The sequence below is a fragment of the Schistocerca piceifrons genome, chromosome 7 (genome assembly GCF_021461385.2).
Source record: "Schistocerca piceifrons isolate TAMUIC-IGC-003096 chromosome 7, iqSchPice1.1, whole genome shotgun sequence".
Classification (NCBI taxonomy): domain Eukaryota; kingdom Metazoa; phylum Arthropoda; class Insecta; order Orthoptera; family Acrididae; genus Schistocerca; species Schistocerca piceifrons.
The window spans coordinates 60,569,962-60,593,638 of NC_060144.1; the positions used below are offsets into that span (position 1 = coordinate 60,569,962).

The following is a 23,677-nucleotide window of genomic DNA, read 5'->3' on the forward strand; positions in this document are numbered from 1 at the left end:
AAATATAAATGAGGCAGAGAAACCAAAATAAAATTTATGTTGCAAAGGAAGTGCACTGTCTACAACAACAAAACACAGTACACATACAAGAGTCTGCCAACAGCAAAATGTTTTAAAGGCTTTAGGACAAAGGCTATTATACTTCATAACAGCAACTGCTTCTGATGCGTGTGACGCCACAACTGTTTGCATTAAGTTCCTTTGAGCCATTGGCAGAGTGCTTATGTGCATGTGGATGTACATTTAAGTTGCATATGAACAGTACCTTCTCCCACTTCTGGCTACTTAAGTATGGGTGTTAGCTGTATCAGCAGTAGCAACAAGCAGCTGCATGGTTCCTGGAAAAATTTCTCTGGTACACACACATTGCCAGATTCGTGCGTGTGCATTGGAGTCTGTGTTGTAGTGGGGGACTGGATGGGGGCTAGTCTCCACATGATCCGTGTTAATGTTTAGTAATTTCGCTGTTTCCTCTTCATTTACAGTTCCCAAGTCAAATGAAAACAAATTCGATTAATGCGGACAGGAGCTATCCAGCGAATTAAAATACATTCACATAATTATGGAAGGCTGGAATATATTGTTAGTTTCAGTTTTTTGATTTTATTTTATTTCCATGTTTTTAGCAGTCAAGCATTATACGCCTTGTAGAACAATGAAGTTATTTTTGTCAGTTTGCTAAATAAATATGGCTTTTATTAATATTTTTCACAGAGGCAGTCAATTTATTAGAAACAAAGTATGTCATTCCACGCTATTGGCTAGTTCACCTGATTTAAAGTGGACATTTTTATCTTTTGACACTTCTGGCATTATGTCATAATAAAAAAGCAGAAATGAGATAATACAGCAGTGGCACTCAAAGAAAATTTCTATCCCAAAAACCGCACTGGAAAGCTTAATATCAGGCTGGGGCCTACTTCATCATATATGTGGACATATTGATGTGCAGTTCAAGCCAAATTATGCATTTTAATATGATTTACGAAATTGCAGTGTTCTTGGAGTATCCTCTGATGTCCTATTTCTTTTATGACGCTATGTAAGATCTCTTAATGCTGTGTATGTACGAACATATGGGCTTCTTACGTCATTGTAGCTCTCTCAGGCACAATGGTGCTTTGAAAGGCGTTACTTTCAATGTAAATTTCCTTTTACACAACATGAATTATGTTACTTCTGAGAGTGTGCAATGGATTTCTTAAATCACACCGTGTGTGACACTCATTTAAAACTTAACACTTTGAGGACCAGTCACATAGAAGAAGAATTTCGAGCCCAGGAGACAAGACATTCATGTCATTATTTAAAATTTCACTGGAGCATTTGTGTGATGTATCTTGATGTAACACATGCAAAAAAGACCAATATTATATGTGAAAGCTTATCTTTTCTTGCAGCTACACTACGCACAATAATTTAAACTATTAACTTGTACTATTTGTGTGTTCCCACACAACAGTGGTGTTGCTGTTGACTGACTATATCACTTGTATATGCTCTGAATATCTGCTGCCATTGGCTGGCGAAATCACGTGACATGAGCTATAATTGGCATACAAAATCTTGATTTCAATGTTTAGGAAACTAATGTACTGATTTTGGTGGAATTCTAATTGATATTTTCATAATACAAAAATATGCAGCGTACATGCTGCGCACATCAAAGATCTTTCCCGAAAATTTGCTGCATATATGCTGCCCACATCAAAGATCTTTCCAATTTATTTTTTACAAAGTTCTACGTCTTGAATGGTGGTGGTGTTTTTATTATTGAATTTTTAGTTTGTCGCTGGTGAAAAACCCCATTTTTCTTGTGGTTGTCCCACCAATTTAATTGGGTTTAGTTGGTGGATTGGTTCATGTGGTATTTGTACTTTTGTGGGTGTTATGATCGATGTTTCGGTTGTCATGTCACAGTAGGTGTTTTCAGCGTGGCGATGACGCCGTTGATCGAAGCAGACAGGTGGTATCCGAATCTCCAGTAATCACAAACCTCACATAGTATGGCTGAGAGAGTTTAAATGTAATGCTGGCTTTGATGGTATGCTTACAATAAAGCGTTTTCTTTTAAATGTCAACTATAATGTGCAGCATAAAACTGAAGATGACTTTCTAGTGAATATTACCAATCTAGTTAAATTTAGAAGTAAAACATATGCAGTGAGTGCACTATTACATTTTATCCATAGCATGGATATTAATATTAGAAGTTTTATGAAGATTTAAAACAAATATTTTGTTACAAATGTTAATATTTGTGATTGCCGTAAAAACTAAATTACAGCTACTATTTTGTTAAAACTGTTGGTAATTGTGACTGAAATAAAAAATGAATTACAAGTTCCTGATTACCAATTTTGGTTGACTAACAACCATGCTCAAATCTATAAAAATAAAGAAAAAATTGTCTTTCAGTTAATGTGAACATTAAGGGGGTCATACATCAATAATTGACACACTTTTTCTTTACTACCTCTTCACTTCACAGTGTCACAAATAGTGTTTGTAAAATTACGATAGTGTTGCAGAAAATTAATGCAGTTGCTTACATGAATAACAAAGCTATACTTACACGTGGCTTTAAATTTGATGCAATGCAAGCATTTGGAAGGTGGTCAGCTGTGTACAGGCATACAAACTCGTGGGGTTCGGTTAGTATTCTTACAATGGCAGCAACACAGGATTGATGGGATTAACCCAACCATACAGTCTACTTGCAAACAGTCTGCATTGACCATGTATATTGCTATTATCATCCATCTTAGTCCAACTGCAGGAGGATTGTTATAGAGGGTGAGTCACCAACTATTGGCACCAAGAATAACTCTGAAAGTATGATAGGAGCTGAAAAGTTGCATGGGACAACAGGAGCCATAATATGATATCGGTTTTTTGTTGCTAGGTGGGGTCACTTCAGAGATATGAAGGTAAACTTTGTTTTTGTGAATGGGATGCTATAGTTTGGTACTTATTTTCTCATAGCAGCTACCGAGATGAATCCAATGATGTGTAACAGTAAGGTCTTAGAAGGTCAACAAAGGTCACAAGCGTGGCATGAACGTCCATTTACAGGTGTTCGAAGTCTTGACCATTGATATCAATGCAGTGCTGCAATCTTCTTATCATGGATTGAGTGGTATTCCTTATCACATCGGCACTTGTTGAAGCACATGATCTGACAATTCTCTCTCTCATATCTGCAGGTGAAATTGGAATGTCTTTATAAACAATGCCATTTACGAATCCCCACAAGAAGAAATCCAGAGCCGTCAAGCCTGGTGGAAGAGCTTGCCACGACACATCTCCTCCACATCCAATCCAACGATTTGGGAATTGTCTCTGCAACTTATTGCTAGCCATCATCAAAAATTTCCTGGACACCCATCGCGTTGATACAACATTCTGTTCCTTGTTACTAATGGTATTTCTTCCAGTAACAGACCTAGTGTTTCTTGCAGGAATGTGATGTACTTCCTACCATTAAGATTTTCTTCCATGAAATAGGGGCCTATAATTCTGTCCTCCAGAATACCACTCCATACATTCACCGAGCACGGTTTTTACTGTGCAACTTGACGCAGCCAACATGGATTTTCAGGTGCCCAATAATGCATGTTATGCAAATTAACATTTCCATGGTTCGTGAATGTAGCTTCATCAGTAAATAAAATCAAATTAATAAATATGTCATCCCTCTGCATCTGAAATTGAGCCCATCGGCAGAATTCAATGCGACGCATACAGTCCGTAGTAGTTAATTCTTCGTGGAGACTGATATGGTAAGAATGATATTTGTGGCGATGCAGAACAAGAACAACACCATTCTGGCTCGTGCCAGATTCCCTTGCGATTTGACGCGAACTAACACAAGGATCTCGAACCCCAGCGACAAGAGTACCATTTTACGTTTCCTTGTTAGTAACTTTCCTTTGCCGGATATGTTTCCGATTCGTTAAAGACCCGGTTGTTCGCAGTTTATCATATACATATTTAAATGTATGACATGTAGGATGCATATGTTGAGGATATCTTTAAAGTATAAGTCTCTAGCACCCACTGAATTTCGTTGGCATTCTCCATAAATGAGAAGTATATGTGCTTGTTCTTCAAAGAAGTACATCATTCACATTCACTTGATTCGACGATACTAGCCTTACCGTTCCTATTAGTGTTATATTGCGAAACCAACGAATGGTGTTTACATGTCAATGGCAAGTTAGATTGACACGCCGTATCGGCGAATATTTACTGTTTGCACGATATACGAGAGAATTGACAGAGCATGCGCTTAGATAAGTGAAGAAGTGGTAAGGAATACCACTCAATCCATGATAAGAAGATTGCAGCACTACATTGATACCAATGGTCATCACTTGGAACACCTTCTATGAATGAACGTTCATGCCAACCTTTTTGACCTTCGTTGACCTTCAAAGACACACATCATTGGATTCATCTCGGTAGCCGCTATCAGAAAATAAGTACTAAACTACAGCATCCCATTTAAAGAAACAAAGTTGACCTTCATATCTTTGACGAGACCCCACCTAGCAACAAAAAACCAATGTGATATTATGGCCCCCGTTGTCCCATGCAACATTTGTCCCATAAACTTTTCAGTTACTATCATACTTTCGGAGTTATTATAGGTGGCAATAGTTAGTGACTCATCCTGTATAATTATTAAATCTGAATGTGCATAAATGTGCTTCATTACAATGTATCAAAGTGCGTGACCAGTTTGGGATAATTTTGATCAGCAGTATCACTACTGTAATCTGAAAGCAGCTCTGGGAAATTGTAGAAAGTAACTAATTATATAAAATGAGTTAAATACTGTAATAACGGTGGTGGTGGTGGTTGTTGGTATGTTTAAGGGGGACTAAACAGCGAAGGTCATCAGTCCCCCACTGTAATAACGAGGTAGACCTTTAGGTACGAGGCTTTTACTTTGACCCGTAGTGTAATGATGTGGTAGCATAAGATATATGTGAACAAAAAGCAACACAACAGAACATTTATTTATTTGATTTTATGTTAATTTCTAAAATGAAAGTTGTTATGAAATCTTACTGTAGTGTAACCAGAAGCGTAGATTGGCTTGAAAGTTGACACTTACGTTGTGAGTTAGCAAAGTCAACAAAACTGGTGGTCATGAGAATAACTATAATTCTGAGTCTGGAGTTCATTTTAAACCACGTGGGTTTTTGGCCTGAGGTCAACAATTTTGAAAATGTTGGTTGAGTAGTGATGGATGGGATTGGGGAGTTCAAAATTTTTTCAGCAAATAACTTTTAATGAAACATATTTCAGTTTTTTAATTGAGTTAAACTCAGCTTAAAATAATGGTCTCATAAAAATAATTGCAAGTTTCAGAATGAATGAAAAGTTTTTCTGAAGATATGAATACTGACTAACCTCAGAATTGAACTGAAAAACTTCTGGCATCTTATGTCATATGACTGTACTTGAACGGCTCACCTTCTTGGCGACTTGACGATAAGAGGGTCACCATTTGCTTCTATGTTCCGAGTTTTGCTTTTTTCTAATGATGACTGTTTTCCGCGTGGTTTATGTGCACAACACGAACTGCCACTAATGGTGCCTGTTTCCTATCTGCTGGGAAGGCACGTACACACACACACACACACACACACACACACACACACACACACACACACACGCAACACCGCGCAGAGCCGCCTGCCCCTATACCGAGTTCCACCCCCTACCGCCTGAATCTTTGATGTCTTGTTGTATACTGTACTGCTAACATCAAATGCGATACCATTTGACCGTATTTGCCAGTATGCTGCATCCCATACTACTGCACATACACTGTGCACAACTATTCCAACCGACATTGTGAGTTTTCCTACAAATACCGATTTGCACTACTGTATACTTTAAGGAAAATATGGCAGCTTACGTGTGTTTCAAGTTTGGTCTGGTTTGAACAGCTGGTTCTCGAGTAATGTGGACCAACGTCAGTACGGCGAACAGAAGGAAGTTCGTTGACGGCCGGTTCGGCCCTTACCGAGAAGCTGGTGTAGCGGAAACGCGGTTTCTCGCCTACGAGTCGTATTTGCGAAACCGGAACTTCGCGGTATTGCGCTAGGAATAACCCTCGCGTGTACGCATGTGTGCATGTGTGTATGTGTGTGTGTGTGTGTGTGTGTGTGTGTGTGTGTGTGTGTGTGTTTGCCCGCGTTTTAGCAGCGGAAGCCATGCGTTCTGGCGCCATATCCCCGCTGATAGCGGCCTCGTTCCTCGAGTCACTTCCCGCTTGCGACAGCACGACTGTGGGCGTCGACAGACGCGCAAGGCCAGCCAGAGGTTAGCTGCGAAACACACCGACTCTGAAGTACGAGGCGCACAGTGATTTACAACTTAAATATCAATACAGCGCACAGACAATTCTAGCTACTTAATCCCTGGCGGCAGATCGATAAATGTAAGTACAACGATGCTGGGAGTGGAATGACAAATCGACATGATTGGGCTGAGCGCCCTTTATTTGACGAAATAATACTAGTCTTGAATCTAGATTTTTTAATTTTTATGATGGCGCCAAAGAAATTGGTATAGGCATTCAAATCCACAGATATGTAAAGAGGCCGAATACGGAGCTGCGGCCGGCAACGGCTGTATACGACAAGTGTCTGGCGCAGTTGTTAATCTGTTACTGCTGCTACAATGGCAGGTTATCAAGATTTAAATGAGTGTGAACGTGGTATTATAGACGGCGCACGAACGATTGGACACAGCATCTTCGAGGTGGCAGTGAAGTGGGGATTTTCCAGTACGACCATTTCATGAATGTACCGTGAACATCAGGAATCCGGTGAGAAATTAAATCTTCGACATACTGCAAGAACGGGGTCAACGGCAGCTGAAGAGAATCGTTCAGGGTGGTAGAAGCGCAACCCTAACGCAAATTGTTGCAGATTTCAATGCTGGCCCATCAACAAGTGTCAGCGTGCGAATAGTCAAACAAAACATCATCGATACGGGCTTTCAGAGCTGAACGCCCACTCGTGTACCCTTGATGACTGCACGGCACAAAGCTTTATGCCTCGCCTGGGTACGTCAACACCGACATTGCACTGTTGAAGACTGGAAACATATTGCCTGGTCGGACGAGTCTCGTTTTAAATTGTATTGAACAGATGGACGTGCAGGGGTAAGGACACAACCTCATGAACCCATGGACGCTGTCAGGGGCTGTTCAATTTGGTGGAGGCTCTGTACTGGTGTGGGGCGTGTGCAGTTGCAGTGATACACGGCCCCTAATACGACTGTGACAGGTGACACGTACGTAAGCGCCCCCCTGTCTGATCACGTGAATCCATTCATGTCCATTCCGACGGAAGTGGGCAATTCCAGCATGACAATGCGACAACCCATAAGTCCAGAATTGCTACAGACTGGCTCCAGAAACACACTCCTGAGTTTGAACACTCTGCTGGCCACCAAACTCCCCACCCAGACATGAACATTATTGAACATATCTGGGATGCCTTGCAGTGAGCTGTTCAGAAGAGATCTCCACCCATTCGTACTCTTACGGATTTATCGACAGGAATGCAGGATTCATGGTGTCTGTTCCCTACAGCATATCTTCAGACATTAGTCGAGTGCATGCTGCGTCTTGTTGCGGCACTTCTGCGTTCTTGCGGATGCCCTACACGATATTCGTCAGGTGTGCCAGTTTTTTGGCTCTTCATTGCATTTATACATTTTATATGCCTCGCGTGAGTCCATAACGTGTCCTACATACCCTGATGAGCCAAAACATTACGACCACTTGATTTTTTGTCCATCTTTGAAACGAAATACATCACTGAGTCTGCGTATCAGGGATCCAGCAGTTTGTTGGTAGGTCTGTGGCGATATGTTGTGGCATTAGATGTCTACGCACAGGTCGTGTAATTCGTGCAAATAAGCGACCACTGACTTGCGCACGCGGAGGTGGTGCCCGATAGCGACCCAGATGCGTGCTATTGCATTTACATCAGTCGAATTTTGTCGCCGAGATATCAGTGCTCCTCAAACCACTGTAGCACGGTTTTGGCTCCGAGACACGGACGATTATACTGTTGAAAGATGATATCGCCATCGGGGAAGACATTAAGCACGAAGGGATGCGGCTGGTTTGCAGCTGTCAGCCTGTCTTCGAATAATGCCACAAGCGCAGGAGAATGTCTCCTACAGCTCCCACCGGGCTGTGCACGTGGCGCGCTGCAGGTTTCGAGCCGCCGCTCACCTCGATGACGGCGATTGCGGAGTCGACCATCGACCTAGTATAGCAAAAATGTGATTCACCGGAGGAGCCGACACGTTTCCGCTGATCGACGGTCGAATCGCGACGGCCGCGTGCCCACTGAAATTGTAACTGAAGATATCGCTGGCCAGCTTGTGAACACGTACGGGTTGTCTGCCACGGAGCTCCCTCATCAACGATGTACGATGAATGGTGTGCTCCGAAACACTTGTGCGTGCACCAGAATTGTCGTCTTTCGGCTGCTTGTTCTTGGTAATAAGCTGATATTGTTAACAAGGCACGACAGTAAAACATATACATATTGAGAGAGCAATGTCAAAAACCCAGACTAGTGAAAAGGGGTGGACAAGAGGTTCGCGAACTTACACCGCTTATTGACCGAACTGCGCGTTTCTGAGCCGTCCGGCCGGAGTGGCCGAGCGGTTCTAGGCGCTTCAGTCTGGAACCGCGCGACCGCTACGGTCGCAGGTTCGAATCCTGCTTCGGGCATTGATGTGTGTGATGTCCTTAGGTTAGTTAGGTTTAAGTGGTTCTAAGTTCTAGGGGACTGATGAGCACAGATTTTAAGTCCCATAGTGCTCAGAGCCATTTGAACCATTTGATGTCCATGTGGACGAAGACAGTGACCTGCTCGACTTCTTAGCGGTGTCGCAACGTTGCAAGCTCATTCTATACAGTTGCTCAACTATTTTCAGTTCGCTGCTGTAGTTGCGATACATTGTCAGTTGCAACACTTTACAAGTGCTCCTTGAGATGACACCAAAGTCCTGGGGGTGAGAAACAGAGATCTGGCAGGACAAGTAGCTGGTCCTATACCACTCCTCCACTTATCGGGATAAGCAACACAGAGATAATATCGCGCTTCCCGACTGAAACGTGCAGGGACGCCATCGACGAAACAGCGTCAGTAGATATGCAGGCGAACATGACACATGAAAATCCTGTACTGGCCAGCGATGTAATGCTTACGTTGTAATGCTTACCACAAATGACATTATGCATCACAACTTGGAAATAAAGCATTTCAGACAAAACTTTATTTAACGTTTTACTCTTAATTGGATCCATACATAGCATCCTCGAAGGGTGTGCTGATACTTTTGAATCATCCTGTATATACATAATTAAGGCGAGACACTCAATGATCTTTTCAGTGCAGACGCACACCAGGTTAGAACTGTTACGGGAATCGGCGAAATGTCGCGCGTAATGAGGATAATGAACAAGGGGCGCTACATTCGTAGTATGTCGACAAGTTGGGAATTTGAGACCGACGGGTTGCGTGCTATGGTAGTCGGTGCCGTTGCGACAACCACTGTATCCGTAGAACTACAGACCAATGTCTCTGACTTTGGTTTACTGCCGAATCCTTGAAGATATTCTCAGGTCGAATATAATAAACTTTCTTGAGACTGAGAAGCTTATGTTTATGAATCAGCACGGTTTTTAGAAAAAAACTGCTCGTGCGAAGCTCAGATTGCCCTTCTCTCACGTGATAAACTGTGAACTGTGGATGAAGGGCAGCAGGCAGATCCCACATTTCTAGATTTATGGAAAGCATTTTGGACAGTGCCCCATTGCATGCAGTTAACGAAGGTACGAGCATATGGAATAAGTTCACTGATATGTGAGTGACTCGAAAACTTTTTAAGTAATGGAACTCAGCATGTTCTCCTCGAAGGCGAGGGTTCATCAGAGATAAGGGGATCGCCTGGAGGGAGCCAGGAAGTGTGATAGGTCGGCTTTTAGACTCTACATACATTAATGATTTGGCGAACGGGCTGGGCAGCAGCCTGAGGTTGTTTGCTGATGATGCTGTGGAGGATGCAAGACGACTTTGTAGTTAATGTGACGAATGGCAGCTAGACCTAATTGTGGAAAAATGTACGAGGTGAATTCAAGTTCTAAGGCCTCCGATGTTTTTTTTCTAATTAAATACTCACCCGAAATCGATGAAACTGGCGTTACTTCTCGACGTAATCGCCCTGCAGACGTACACATTTTTCACAACGCTGACGCCATTATTCCATGGCAGCGGCGAAGGCTTCTTTAGGAGTCTGTTTTGATCACTGGAAAATCGCTGAGGCAATAGCAGCACGGCTGGTGAATGTGCGGCCACGGAGAGTGTCTTTCATTGTTGGAAAAAGCCAAAAGTCACTAGGAGCAAGGTCAGGTGAGTAGGAAGCATGAGGAATCACTTCAAAGTTGTTATCACGAAGAAACTGTTGCGTAACGTTAGCTCGATGTGCAGGCGCGATATCTTGGTGAAACAGCACACGCGCAGCCCTTCCCGGACGTTTTTGTTGCAGTGCAGGAAGGAATTTGTTCTTCAAAACATTTTTGTAGGATTCACCTTTTACCGTAGTGCCCTTTGGAACGCAATGGGTAAGGATTACGCCCTCGCTGTCCCAGAACATGGACACCATCATTTTTTCAGCATTGGCGGTTACCCGAAATCTTTTTGGTGGCGTTGAATCTGTGTGCTTCCATTGAGCTGACTGGCGCTTTGTTTCTGGATGGAAAAATGGCATCCACGTCTCATCCATTGTCACAACCGACGAAAAGAAAGTCCCATTCATGCTGTCATTGCGCGTCAACATTGCTTGGCAACATGCCACACGGGCAGCCATGTGGTCGTCCGTCAGCATTCGTGGCACCCAGGTGGATGACACTTTTCGCATTTTCGGGTCGTCATGAAGGATTATGTGCACGGAACCAACAGAAATGCCAACTCTGGAGGCGATCTGTTCAACAGTCATTCGGCGATCCCCCAAAACAATTCTCTCCATTTTCTCGATCATGTCGTCAGACCAGCTTGTGTGAGCCCGAGGTTGTTTCGGTTTGTTGTCACACGATGTTCTGCCTTCATTAAACTGTCGCACCCACGAACGCACTTTCGACACATCCGTAACTCCATCACCACATGTCTCCTTCAACTGTCGATGAATTTCAATTGGTTTCACACCACGCAAATTCAGAAAACGAATGGTTGCACGCTATTCAAGTAAGGAAAACGTCGCCATTTTAAGTATTTAAAACAGTTCTCATTCCGGCCGCTGGCGGTAAAATTCCATCTGCTGTACGGTGCTGCCATCTCTGGGACGTATTGACAATGAATGTGGCCTCATTTTAAAACAGTGCGAATGTTTCTATCTCTTTCCAGTCCGGAGAAAAAAAATTGGTGGCCTTAGAACTTGAATGCACCTCGTAAGTTAACGCGGATAAGTAGGAAGGACAAACTTGCAATGTTCGGATACAGTATTACTAGTGTACTGCTTGACGCAGTCAGGTCGCTGAAATATCTGGATGTAGCGTTGCAAAGCGATACTACACGACTAGCCATTAAAATTGCTACACCAAGAAGAAATGCATATGATAAACGGGTATTCATTGGACAAATGTATTATACTAGAACTGACATGTGATTACATTTTCACGCAATTTGGGTGCATAGATCCTGAGAAATCAGTACCCAGAACAACCACCTCTGGCCGTAATAACGGCCTTGATAGGCCTGGGCATTGAGTCTAACATAGCTTGGATGGCGTGTACAGGTACAGCTGCCCATGCAGCTACAACACGATACCGCAGTTCATCAAGAGTAGTGACTGGCGTATTGTGAAGAGCCATTTGCTCGGCCACCATCGACCAGACGTTTTCAATTGGTGAGAGATCTGGAGAATGTGCTGGCCAGGGCAGCAGTCGAACATTTTCTATATCCAGAAAAGCCCGTACAGGACCTGCAACATGCGGTCGTGCATTATCCTGCTGAAATGTAGCATTTCGCAGGGATCGAATGAAGGGTAGAGCCACGGGCCGTAACACATCTGAAATGTAACATCCGCTGTTCAAAGTGCCGCCAATGCGAACAAGTGGTGATCGAGGCCTGTAACCAATGGCACCCCATACCATCAAACCAGGTGATGCGCCAGTAGGGCGATAACGAATACACGCTTCCAATGTGCGTTCACCCTAGGGACTGATGACCTTAGCAGTTAAGTGCCATTCTGTGCACCCAGGTTCGTCGTTGAGTACACCATCACAGGTGCTCCTGTCTGTGATGCAGCGCCAAGGGTAACCGCAGCCATGGTCTCCGAGCTGATAGTCCATGCTGCTGCAAACGTCGTCGAACTGCTCGTGCAGATGGTTGTTGTCTTGCAAACGTCCCCATCTGTTGACTCAGGGATCGAGACGTGGCTGCACGATCCGTTACAGCCATGCGCATAAGATGCCTGTCATCTCGACTGCTAGTGATACGAGGCCTTTGGGATCCAGCACGGTGTTCCGTATTAGCCTCTTGAACCCACCGATTCCATATTTTGCTAACAGTCATTAGATCTCGACCAACGCGAGCAGCAATGTCGCGATACGATAAACCGCAATCGCGGTAGGCTACAATCCGACCTTTATCAAAGTCGGAAACGTGATGGTACGCATTTCTCCTCCTTACACGAGACATCACAACAACGTTTCACCAGGCAACGCCGGTCAACTGCTGTTTGTGTATGGGAAATCGGTTGGAAACTTTCCTCATGTCAGCCCGTTGTAGGTGTCGCCACCGGCGCCAACCGTGTGTGAAGCTCTGGAAAGCTAATCATTTGCATACCACAGCATCTTCTTCCAGTCGGATAAATTTCGCGTCTGTAGCACGTCATCTTCGTGGTGTAGCAATTTTAATGGCCAGTAGTGTAAATGGAACGAGCATGTGAGGACCGTGGTAAGAAAGGCGAATGGTCGACTTCGGTTTATTGCGAGAATTTTAGGAAAGAGTAGATCACGTGTAAAGGAGACCGCGTTTAGGTCGCTGCTGCGACCTATCCTTCAGTGTTTGGGATCCGTAACAAGTTCGATTAAACAAAGGAAGACATCGAAGAAATTCACAGGCCGGCTGCTAGATTTGTTACCGGTAGGTTCGAACAGCAAGGAAGTGTTACAGAGACGCTTCGGAAACCTACTGCCTCCAACATACACTGTGTATAAAAACTACGGACACAAAATACGAGAAATAAGGGCTCATACGGAGGCATATAGGCAGCAGTATTTCCCTCGCTGTGTTAACGGGTGGAACAGGAAAGTAAATGACTCGCAGCGATACAGGGTACAGTCCACCGATATGGACTATCTATGTAGATGTACTTGAGGACCATATTATGGAAATGGAAGAGGATGTAGATCAAGATGAAATGGGAGATACGATACTGCGTGAAGAGTTTGACAGAGCACTGAAAGACCTGTGTCGAAACGAGGCCCCGGGAGTAGACAACATTCAGTTAGGACTACTGACGGCCTTGGGAGAGCCAGACCTGACAAAACTCTACCATCTGGTGAGCAAGATGTACGAGACAAGCGAAATACCCTCAGACTTCAAGAAGAATATAATAATTCCAATCCCAAAGAAAGCAGGTGTTGACAGATGCGAAAATTACCGACTATCAGTTTAATAAGTCACAGCTGCAAAATACTAACGCGAATTCTTTACAGACGAATGGAAAAATGGGTAGAAGCCGACCACGGGGAAGATCAGTTTGGATTCCGTAGAAATGTTGGAACACGTGAAGCAATACTGACCTTACGACTTATCTTAGATGAAAGATTAAGGAAAGGCAAACCTATGTTTCTAGCATTCGTAGACTTAGAGAAAGCTTTTGACAATATTGACTGGAATACTCTCTTTCAAATTGTAAAGGTGGCAGGGCTCAAATACAGGGAGCGAAAGGCTGTTTACAATTTGTACACACACCAGATGGCAGTTATAAGAGTCGAAGGGCATGAAAGGGAAGCAGTGGTTGGGAAGGGAGTGAGACAGGGTTGTAGCCTCTCCCCGATGTTATTCAATCTGTATATTGAGCAAGCAGTAAAGGAAACAAAAGAAAAATTTGGAGTAGGTATTAAAATCCAGGGAGAAGAAATTAAAACTTTGAGGTTCGCCGTTGACATTGTAATTCTGACAGAGACAGCAAAGGACTTGGAAGAGCACTTGAACAGAATGGACAGTGTCTTGAAAGGAGGATATAAGATGAACATCAACAAAAGCAAAACGAAGATAATGGAGTGTAGTCGAATTAAGTCGGGTGATGCCGAGGGAATTAGATTAGGAAATGAGACACATAAAGTAGTAAAGGAGTTTTGCTATTTGGGGAGGAGCAAAATAACTGATGATGGTCGAAGTAGAGAGGATATAAAATGTAGACTGGCAATGGCAAGGAAAGCGTTTGTGAAGAAGAGAAATCCGTTAACATCGAGTATAGATTTAAGTGCCAGGAAGTCGTTTCTGAAAGTATTTGTATGGAGTGTAGCCATGTATGGAAGTGAAACATGGACGATAAATAGTTTGGACAAGAAGAGAATAGAAGCTTTCGAAATGTGGTGCTACAGAAGAATGTGAAGATTAGGTGGAAAGAAAACGTAACTAATGAGAAGGTATTGAATAAGATTGGGGAGACGTTTGTGGCACAAGTTGACTAGAAGAAGGGATCGGTTGGTAGGACATGTTCTGAGGCATCAAGGGATCACAAATTTAGAATTGGAGGGCAGCGTGGAGGGTAAAAATCGTAGAGGGAGACCAAGAGATGAACACACTAAGCTGATTCAGGAGGATGTAGGCTGCAGTAGGTACTGGGAGATGAAGGAGCTTGCACAGGATAGAGTAGCATGGAGAGCTGCATCAAACCAGTCTCAGGACTGAAGAAGACAACAACAACAACAACAATGTAGATGTACTGTAGATGGCTTAGTGGCTAGAACATTTATCTAATAAACAGGATACCCGGGTTCGAATCCCGGTCCAGCACAAACTTTCAACTTTGTCGACTGATTTCAATTAATTCCCGCTAGCAGCCAAGGCTGTGATTCCTTTCTGTCTTAATCTGCCCTTCGTCAAAGTAGTTTATAGCGGCGGGACTTCCAGATCTGCGGCCTCTACCGGCCCTGGGGTGGTTTCCCGTTCGCCTCTGCTCCGCCTGCTTACCTCCCTCTCCCCTGTCACATGCCCGCAACGCCGCATGCGGAGATGGGGCTCGCTGTGGGCGGTGGCCGTTATCCACACAAAGTTCTCATCGTCAGTCACTGTGGTCAACAAACTTATATTTTACAATGAGCGCAGTTACCTACGAACCCTCCCACCTTACTGTTCAATGCTAAACAAGGCCAAGGCTGGTGAGTTTTGTGTCGGAATAGCAGACCAGCAGTTATGATCATCGCCCACAAGTCTGTCAGTGGAATCAGCTGTCGTCCTAAAAACATGTAGCAGACTTGTGCACGTTGTTTTTGTTTTTGTGGCCCTCAGTTCAGAGACAGGTATGATGCAGCTATCCATGCTACTCTATCCTGTGCAAGCTTCTTCATCTCCGAGTAACTACTGCAACATACATCCTTCTGAATCTGCTTAGTGTATTCATCTCTTGGTCTCCCTCTACGATTTTTACCCTGCACTCTTCCTTCCGATACTAAATTGGTGATAACTTGATGCCTCAGTACGTGTCCTACCAACCGATCTCTTCTTCAAATCAACTTGTGCCACAAATTTCTCTTTTCCTCAATTCCATTCAGTACCTCCTCATTAGTTACACGGTCTACCCGTTTAATCTTCAACATTCTTCTGTAGCACCACATTTCGAAAGCTTCTATTCCCTTTCTGTGGGAACTGTTTATCGTCCATGTTTCACTTCCATACAAGGCTGCACTTCATACAAATACTTTTAGAAAGGACTTCCTGTCCTGACACTTAAACCTATACACGATGTTAACAAATTTCTCCTCTTCAGAAATGCTTTCCTTGTCATAGCTACTCTACATTTTATATCCTCTCTATTTCGACCATCATCAGGTATTTTGCTCCCCAAAGGGCAAAACTCATTTCCTAATCTAATTCCCTCAGCATCACCTGACTTAATTCGACTACATTGCATTATCCTCGTTTTGCTTTTGTTGATGTTCACCTAATATCCTCCTTTCAAGACACTGCCCATTCCATTCAACTGCTCTTTCAGGTTCTTTCCTGTCTCTGACAGAATTTGAATGTCATCGGCAAACCACAAAGTTTTTATTTCTTCACCATGGGTTTTAATTCCTACTTTTTCTTTGGTTTGCTTTACTAGTTGTTCAATGCAGTGATTGAATAACAGCGGTGATAGGCTACAACCCTGTCTCACTCCCTTCCCAACCACTGCTTCCCTTTCATGCCCCTCAACTCTTATAACTGCCATCTGTTTTGTGTACAAATTGTAAATAGCCTATCGCTCCCTGTGTTTGACGCTTGACACCTTCAAAATTTGAAAGAGAGTATTCCAGTCAACATTGTCAAAAGCTTTCTCTAAGTCTACAAATGCTAGAAACGTAGGTTTGCCTTTCCTTAATCTACCTTCTAAGATAAGTCGTAGAGTCGGTATAGCCTCAGATGTTCCAGCATTTCTATGGAATCCAGACTGATCTTCCCCGAGGTATTCTTCCACCAGTTTTTCCATTCGTCTGCAAAGAATTCGCGTCAGTATTTTGCAACTGTGATTTATTAAACTGATAGTTCGGTAAGTTTCACACCTGTCAACACATGCTTTCTTTGGGCTTGGAATTATTATATTCTTCTTGTAATCTGAGGGTATTTCGCCTGTCTCATACATCTTGCCCACCAGATGGAAGAGTTTGATCATGGCTCCCAGGGCTATCACTAGTTGTAAAAGAGTGTTGTCTACCCCCGGGACCTTGTTTCGACTTAGGTCTTTCAGTGCTGTGCCAAATTCTCCACGCAGTATCATATTGAGATGTGGCATGAGCCCCCTCTCAGATTTCTATCTTACTCTGAGTAATTCCAATTTTCTCTCTAATTGCATGCGGTAAAAAGTTGCTGTTCCTCCACACGCAGACTTCACACTCAGCGTCTCTGGTCACCCGGGTGGTCCGGTGACAGGCGGGTTCTGCCGATCTTGAAAGGGTTAAGCCAGCGGGTGTGAGAGAGTCGAGTGGATGCTTTCCAGATGCCGACATTGTCATAAGTGTGGGGGCGACACGCACACAGGGGCCTGACGGGGTGGCTGGGCTAGAGATTCCGTTACTTCGCAGGAACTTAGTGAAAACACTTTCTGGTGGGCTACCATTGAAGCATGGGAATGACTTGTGTTCCCAGGCAATCTTGGTGCGCAAATTTCTGCAAAATCATAACTGTGATTGGCTTGCTCAGGGGATAGCTTCTTGACGTAGCAAAATAGGCGCAGAAATTGGGACCAAGTATCTCCATTGGTGGAATAGTAGTGCGGTGGCAATAGAGTGGAATTTTCCGCCGGTTTTCGAGTTGCTGATTATGACGTTTAACCACGGCCACTTTCGTGTGGGCGTGAATGTTCTGTGTTCGGCTTGCACGGGTGCTCTTGATAGTGTGAGCTCTCGCTGCCCTGGATAGCCTGCCTTCCGTTGGCTGTCTAATATACTTTCATTTAATTCTAACTTTTGACGAAGTTGCTGAACTTTCAACTTCAACGTAACTTTCCGAGTACAGTTGGCAATTAAGCGTTCTGCGTACAAGCGTACTATGTTGCCCGTCTTGGGCAGTTTTGGCTAAAGTTGACTGTATCGGAGTTACTGTGTGACGTCGCTTGTTAAAATGAATCACTGTACCGTCAGTGATTGTGTGGCGAGCCTTCTTCGTCTCCCTCAGAGGCGCGTTTGTATTGATTGGAAGTCTTTAGTCTGGAACAACCAGACCAGGATAATTTGCTTTGGGCTATACTCGCGACATTATCGTCAACACGACTGGACTTCGAAGCAACCAGCCATAGCTTCCGGTACACCAGATCGTGTCCTTGCAGTTAAGAAGACAGCTTGGTAATGTATGTCCGCAGCACCGGCAGGTTAGGGAATTTTGCTCTGTGATAATCAGAGATCAGCAGAGGGCGCCTGATCCCATCTTTTCTTGCGTGGTTCTGTCTTGGGTGTTCATTGTCTAAGTTCTCACTACTGTAGCAGCAATTAATGTTGGATTGGCTGGGCGTTTCTCTTAAGATTTGAGTTGCAAAGAATTGGCTCCACATACCACTTAATTATAAACGTCGCAAGCTAGTTTACAGACAGCTTCACCTTCACAGCATTTATTTGAGTATCCAATTTGACGTATTGTAAATGTTTCATGTGTTGTGTTTATTATTTTGAGTTTAGTCATAATAAATCAAATTGTTATTTTGGACAGAACTTTAATTCTGTAGATCGGTAGAGCAACCCTTTCATTTCTCACCACATTAATGAAATTTATTTATCAAATTAATTTCTATCAAATTAAATTATTGCAGGTGCCAAACTCTTTTCTACTCCACTTTCAGGGTCGATTAGAGTCAGTTCGCGTTTTTGCTTAATCCATGTGCAACAGCAAAAGTCGGAATTAGAAAATGGGGGGGGGGGGGGGGGGGGCGGGGCTTAGAGCATAATTTCCATATGAAGATTCTAGAAGAATTTAGTGTTAAATACACTGCTAGCCCGGGCACCTCGCAATATCTCCCGTTTCATCTTCATCTATGTCCTCTACCATTTCCATAATATTGCCCTTAAGCAGCACATCGCCCTTTTTCAGACCCTCTATACACTCTTTCCACCTTTCTGCTTTTCCACCTTTGCTCAGAACTGGTTTTCCCGCATAAAACGGACGAATAACTTCCTGTGACGCCAGTGCGTGGGCAGCTGGCCACTTTCGCAGCAGAAAGGAAGACGGCCGCACTGCGGACGACGGACGCCGCCGCACTTGCTGCGGTTTACTCGTCCCGCGCAGAGGCTTCCGCCGCGCACGTCGCTAGGCTGCACTCAGCCCAGCCGCCGCTGGCCGCGCCCCGCGATGCACCCCGCCGTGGCGCTGCTGGGTCTGCTGCTGGCCAACGACACCGCGCTCCTAGACTGCGTCTGCAGCCGCATCAACGGTGCCTTCGAACTCAGCGGCCTAGAGCCGCTCTCTCCCGGTGAGCAAGTGATGCACAGGAGGTTCTGTAGTGAGGGTGAGTACGTCTACATTGTTGTTGTTGTGGTCTTCAGTCCTGAGACTGGTTTGATGCAGCTCTCCATGCTACTCTATCCTGTGCAAGTTTCTTCATCTCCCAGTACCTACTACAGCCTACATCCTTCTGAATCTGTTTAATGTATTCATCTCTTGGTCTCCCTCTACGATTTTTACCCTCCACGCTGCCCTCCAGTACTAAATTGGTGATCCCTTGATGCCTCAGAACATGTCCTACCAACCGATCCCTTCTTCTAGTCAACTTGTGCCACAAACTTCTCCCTAATCCTATTCAATACCTTCTCATTAGTTACGTTTTCTTCCCACCTAATCTTCACATTCTTCTGTAGCACCACATTTCGAAAGCTTCTATTCTCTTCTTGTCCAAACTATTTATCGTCCATGTTTGACTTCCATACATGGCTGCACTCCACACAAATACTTTCAGAAATGACTTCCTGACACTTAAATCTATACTCGATGTTAACAAATTTTTCTTCTTCAGAAACGCTTTCCTTGCCATTGCCAGTCTACATTTTATATCCTCTCTACTTTGACCATCATCAGTTATTTTGCTCCCTAAATAGCAAAACTCCTTTACTACTTTAAGTGTCTCAGTTCCTAATCTAATTCCCTCTGCATCACCCGACTTAATTCGACTACATTCCATTATTTTCGTTTTGCTTTTGTTGATGTTCATCTTATATCCTCCTTTCAAGACACTGTCCATTCTGTTCAATTGCTCTTCCAAGTCCTTTGCTGTCTCTGACAGAATTACAATGTCATCGGCGAACCTCAAACTTTTTATTTCTTCTCCATGAATTTTAATACCTACTCCGAATTTTTCTTTTGTTTCCTTCACTGCTTGCTCAATATACAGATTGAATAACATCGGGAAGAGGCTACAACCCTGTCTCACTCCCTTCCCAACCACTGCTTCCCTTTCATGCCCCTCGACTCTTATAACTGCCATCTGCTTTCTGTACAAATTGTAAATAGCCTTTCGCTCCCTGTATTTTAGCCCTGCCACCTTTACAATTTGAAAGAGAATATTCCAGTCAACATTGTCAAAAGCTTTCTCTAAGTCTACAAATGCTAGAAACGTAGGTTTGCCTTTCCTTAATCTTTCTTCTAAGATAAATCGTAAGATCAGTATTGCCTCACGTCTTCTAACATTTCTACGGAATCTAAACTGATTTTCCCTGAGGTCGGCTTCTACCAGTTTTTCCATTCGTCTATGAAGAATTCGTGTTAGTATTTTGCAGCTGTGACTTATTAACTGATAGTTCGGTAATTTTTACATTTGTCAACACCTGCTTTCTTTGGGATTGGAATTATTATATTCTTCTTGAAGTCTGAGGGTATTTCGCCTGTCTCATACGTCTTGCTCATCAGGTGGTAGAGTTTTGTCAGGACTGGCTCTTCCAAGGCCGTCAGTAGTTCTAATGGAATGTTGTCTACTCCAGGGGCCTTGTTTCGTCTCAGGTCTTTCATTGCTCTGTCAAACTCTTCACGCAGTATCGTATCTCCCATTTCATCTTGATCTACATCCTCTTCCATTTCCATAATATTGTCCTCGAGTACATCGCCCTTGTATAGACATACATACTCCGCAATCCACCATAAGGTGCGTTTTGGAGGATACCTCGTACCACAACTAGCATCTTCTCTCCCTGTTTCACTCCCAAACAGAACGAGGGAAAAATGTCTGCGTATATGCCTCTGTACGAGCCCTAATCTCTCTTATCTTATCTTTGTGGTCTTTCCGCGAAATATAAGTTGGCGGCAGTAAAATTGTACTGCAGTCAGCCTCAAATGCTGGTCTCTAAATTTCCTCAGTAGCGATTCACGAAAAGAATGCCTTCTTTCCTCTAGAGACTCCCGCCCGAGTTCCTGAAACATTTCCGTAACACTCGCGTGATGATTAAACCTACCAGTAACAAATCTAGCGGCCCGCCTCTGAATTGCTTCTATGTCCTTCCTCAATCCGATCTGATAGGGATCCCAAACGCTCGACCAGTACTCAAGAATAGGTCGTATTAGTGTTTTATAAGAGGTCTCCTTTAAAGATGAACCACATCTTCCCAAAATTCTACCAATGAAACGAAGACGACTATCCGCCTTCCCTACAGCTGCCATTACATGCTTGTCCCACTTCATATCGCTCTGCAATGTTACGCCCAAATATTTAATCGGCGTGACTGCGTCAAGCGCTACACTACTAATTGAGTATTCAAACATTACAGGATTCTTTTTCCTATTCATCTGCATTAATTTTGTAACCTCTCCGCAGAAATTTTTATTAAATGAGAATGGAAATGGAGCCAAGCGTAACCTCCCCACACAAATTAAGGAATGAAAATTGACCATAAACCAACAATAATATTAATTAAATAATGAACCATGAACGAAATGTAACCTCCTAACAGAAATAATAATATCTGGTAAATTTTATAAGGACAGCAGCACTGACCTTCGGCCCTGTATTCTGAATAACAAAAGCAAAATTCTTACGTCAATAAAAACTGCAACTATATCTGCTCTTATTTATCGACACAGCTTCGTGCGATGCTGGCGTATATATATATTTTTTTGATTCTTGGAAGGAATGCATAGGAAATATTCTTTAAATTGAAATGAATGCTTTTTCTTCAAAAGAGTGGAAAAATTCTTTAAATTGAAATGAATACATTTCTTTAAAAGAGTTACTTTATAAAAAAATTATTATTGGGACATTTTTTCTGAACAAATTAAATTGCAATTAACATACATTATTAATTATGCGCAAGGCTGCTTTTTTACCTTCTACAACAATACTCATCGTCCAGAATCCTGACCAGAGTCGCGAGCAGAGCACACAGCCGACGCATGCCGACTCCCGCAGACTACTACCGTCCACTCGCAACTAAAGCCGACCGACTACTACTGTATCCGACTGACTACTACTGCAGACAAGCGCAGACTCACGACAAGCAACAACTAACGATAAACTACTCTCTGGTCAGAGATTCTGTCATGCCTCGCCCATCGCCGGCGAAGCATACACCTTACATAACCCTCCACTGGGGGTGGGGGGGGGGGGACAACAATTTGGCAGCGATGGTGAGTCAATTGGACTTGCCATGAGCAACAAATTTTTCATAATTAACTAACTTTACAGTCACAGAATAGATACATATATATATAAGTGCAGAACATTAAAATAAAATATAGTGCACATGCACTGGATACAGACATATCAAGCAATGGCAAAATGTATACACAACGAGTACAAAACATATTAACAAATGGCAAAAGTGCACACGCACTGTAGTAGTTAACATATCAGGAAATCACAAACGTATAGGCAACGAGTACAAATCATATTGAGAAATGACAAAAGTGCACACGCACTGTAGTTCAGAACGTATCAGCAAATCACAAAATGTATAAGCAATGAATACAAATCATGTTAACAAAATGACGAAAGTGCACATGCACTGTAATACAGAACATATCTGGGAATCACAAAAAAAATGTATACATAATGAGTACAAATGGCATAAAGTGCACTCACACTGAAAAACTCTCTAATATTTTTACAACAAATAAACATAATGAGTACAAATCATATTGACAAATGACAAAAGTGCACACGCACTGAAGTTCAGAACATATCAGCAAATCACAAAAATGTATATGCAATGAATACAAATCATGTTAACAAAATGACGAAAGTGCACACGCACTGTAATACAGAACGTATCTGGGAATCACAAAAAAAAATGTATACGTAATGAGTACAAATGGCATAAAGTGCACACACACTGTAAAACTCACTATTTTTTTAAAAACAAATAAACATAATGAGCACAAATCATATTGACAAATGACAAAAGTGCACACGCACTGAAGTTCAGAACATATCAGCAAATCACAAAAATGTATATGCAATGAATACAAATCATGTTAACAAAATGATGAAAGTGCACACGCACTGTAATACAGAACATATCTGGGAATCACAAAAAAAATGTATACGTAATGAGTACAAATGGCATAAAGTGCACACGCACTCTCTAATATTTTTTTTGCAACAAATAAACATATTAAGGAGTGAAATAAAGTGCACATGCACTATAGAAGTCTTTAGTATTTTCAGGACAACTGATCTTATTAACAAATGAAAGGAAGTGCACACGCACAGTATATGTCTTTATCATTTTACAAGAATTAGGAAAGGAATGAGAAGGATTGCGTCATGGTTGTAGCACTTAAGGTTGCACGCAGCTGCACTGAAAGTCCATATCTTTCTACAGAAGCACAACACCAAATGAGACAATCTGAAGCTCTTTTCCTTGAAGTATTAATCAGTGTAGTCAAGAGACTGAAATGTCGTAATAATATTCCATGCTATCATTTTGGTAGTACACTAGGTACACCAA

General features: G+C 42.9%; 1 protein-coding gene across 1 annotated transcript in view; it reads left to right on the forward strand.

Moving 5' to 3' along the window:
- Window positions 1–23,677, forward strand: part of LOC124805419 — a 187,820-nt gene that overhangs the window by 48,387 nt on the left and 115,756 nt on the right. Inside the window, exon 2 of the mRNA XM_047265981.1 lies at window positions 18,936–19,218. Within this exon, the coding sequence (XP_047121937.1) occupies window positions 18,936–19,218 (283 nt within the window). The remainder of the gene's footprint in view (window positions 1–18,935; window positions 19,219–23,677) is intronic.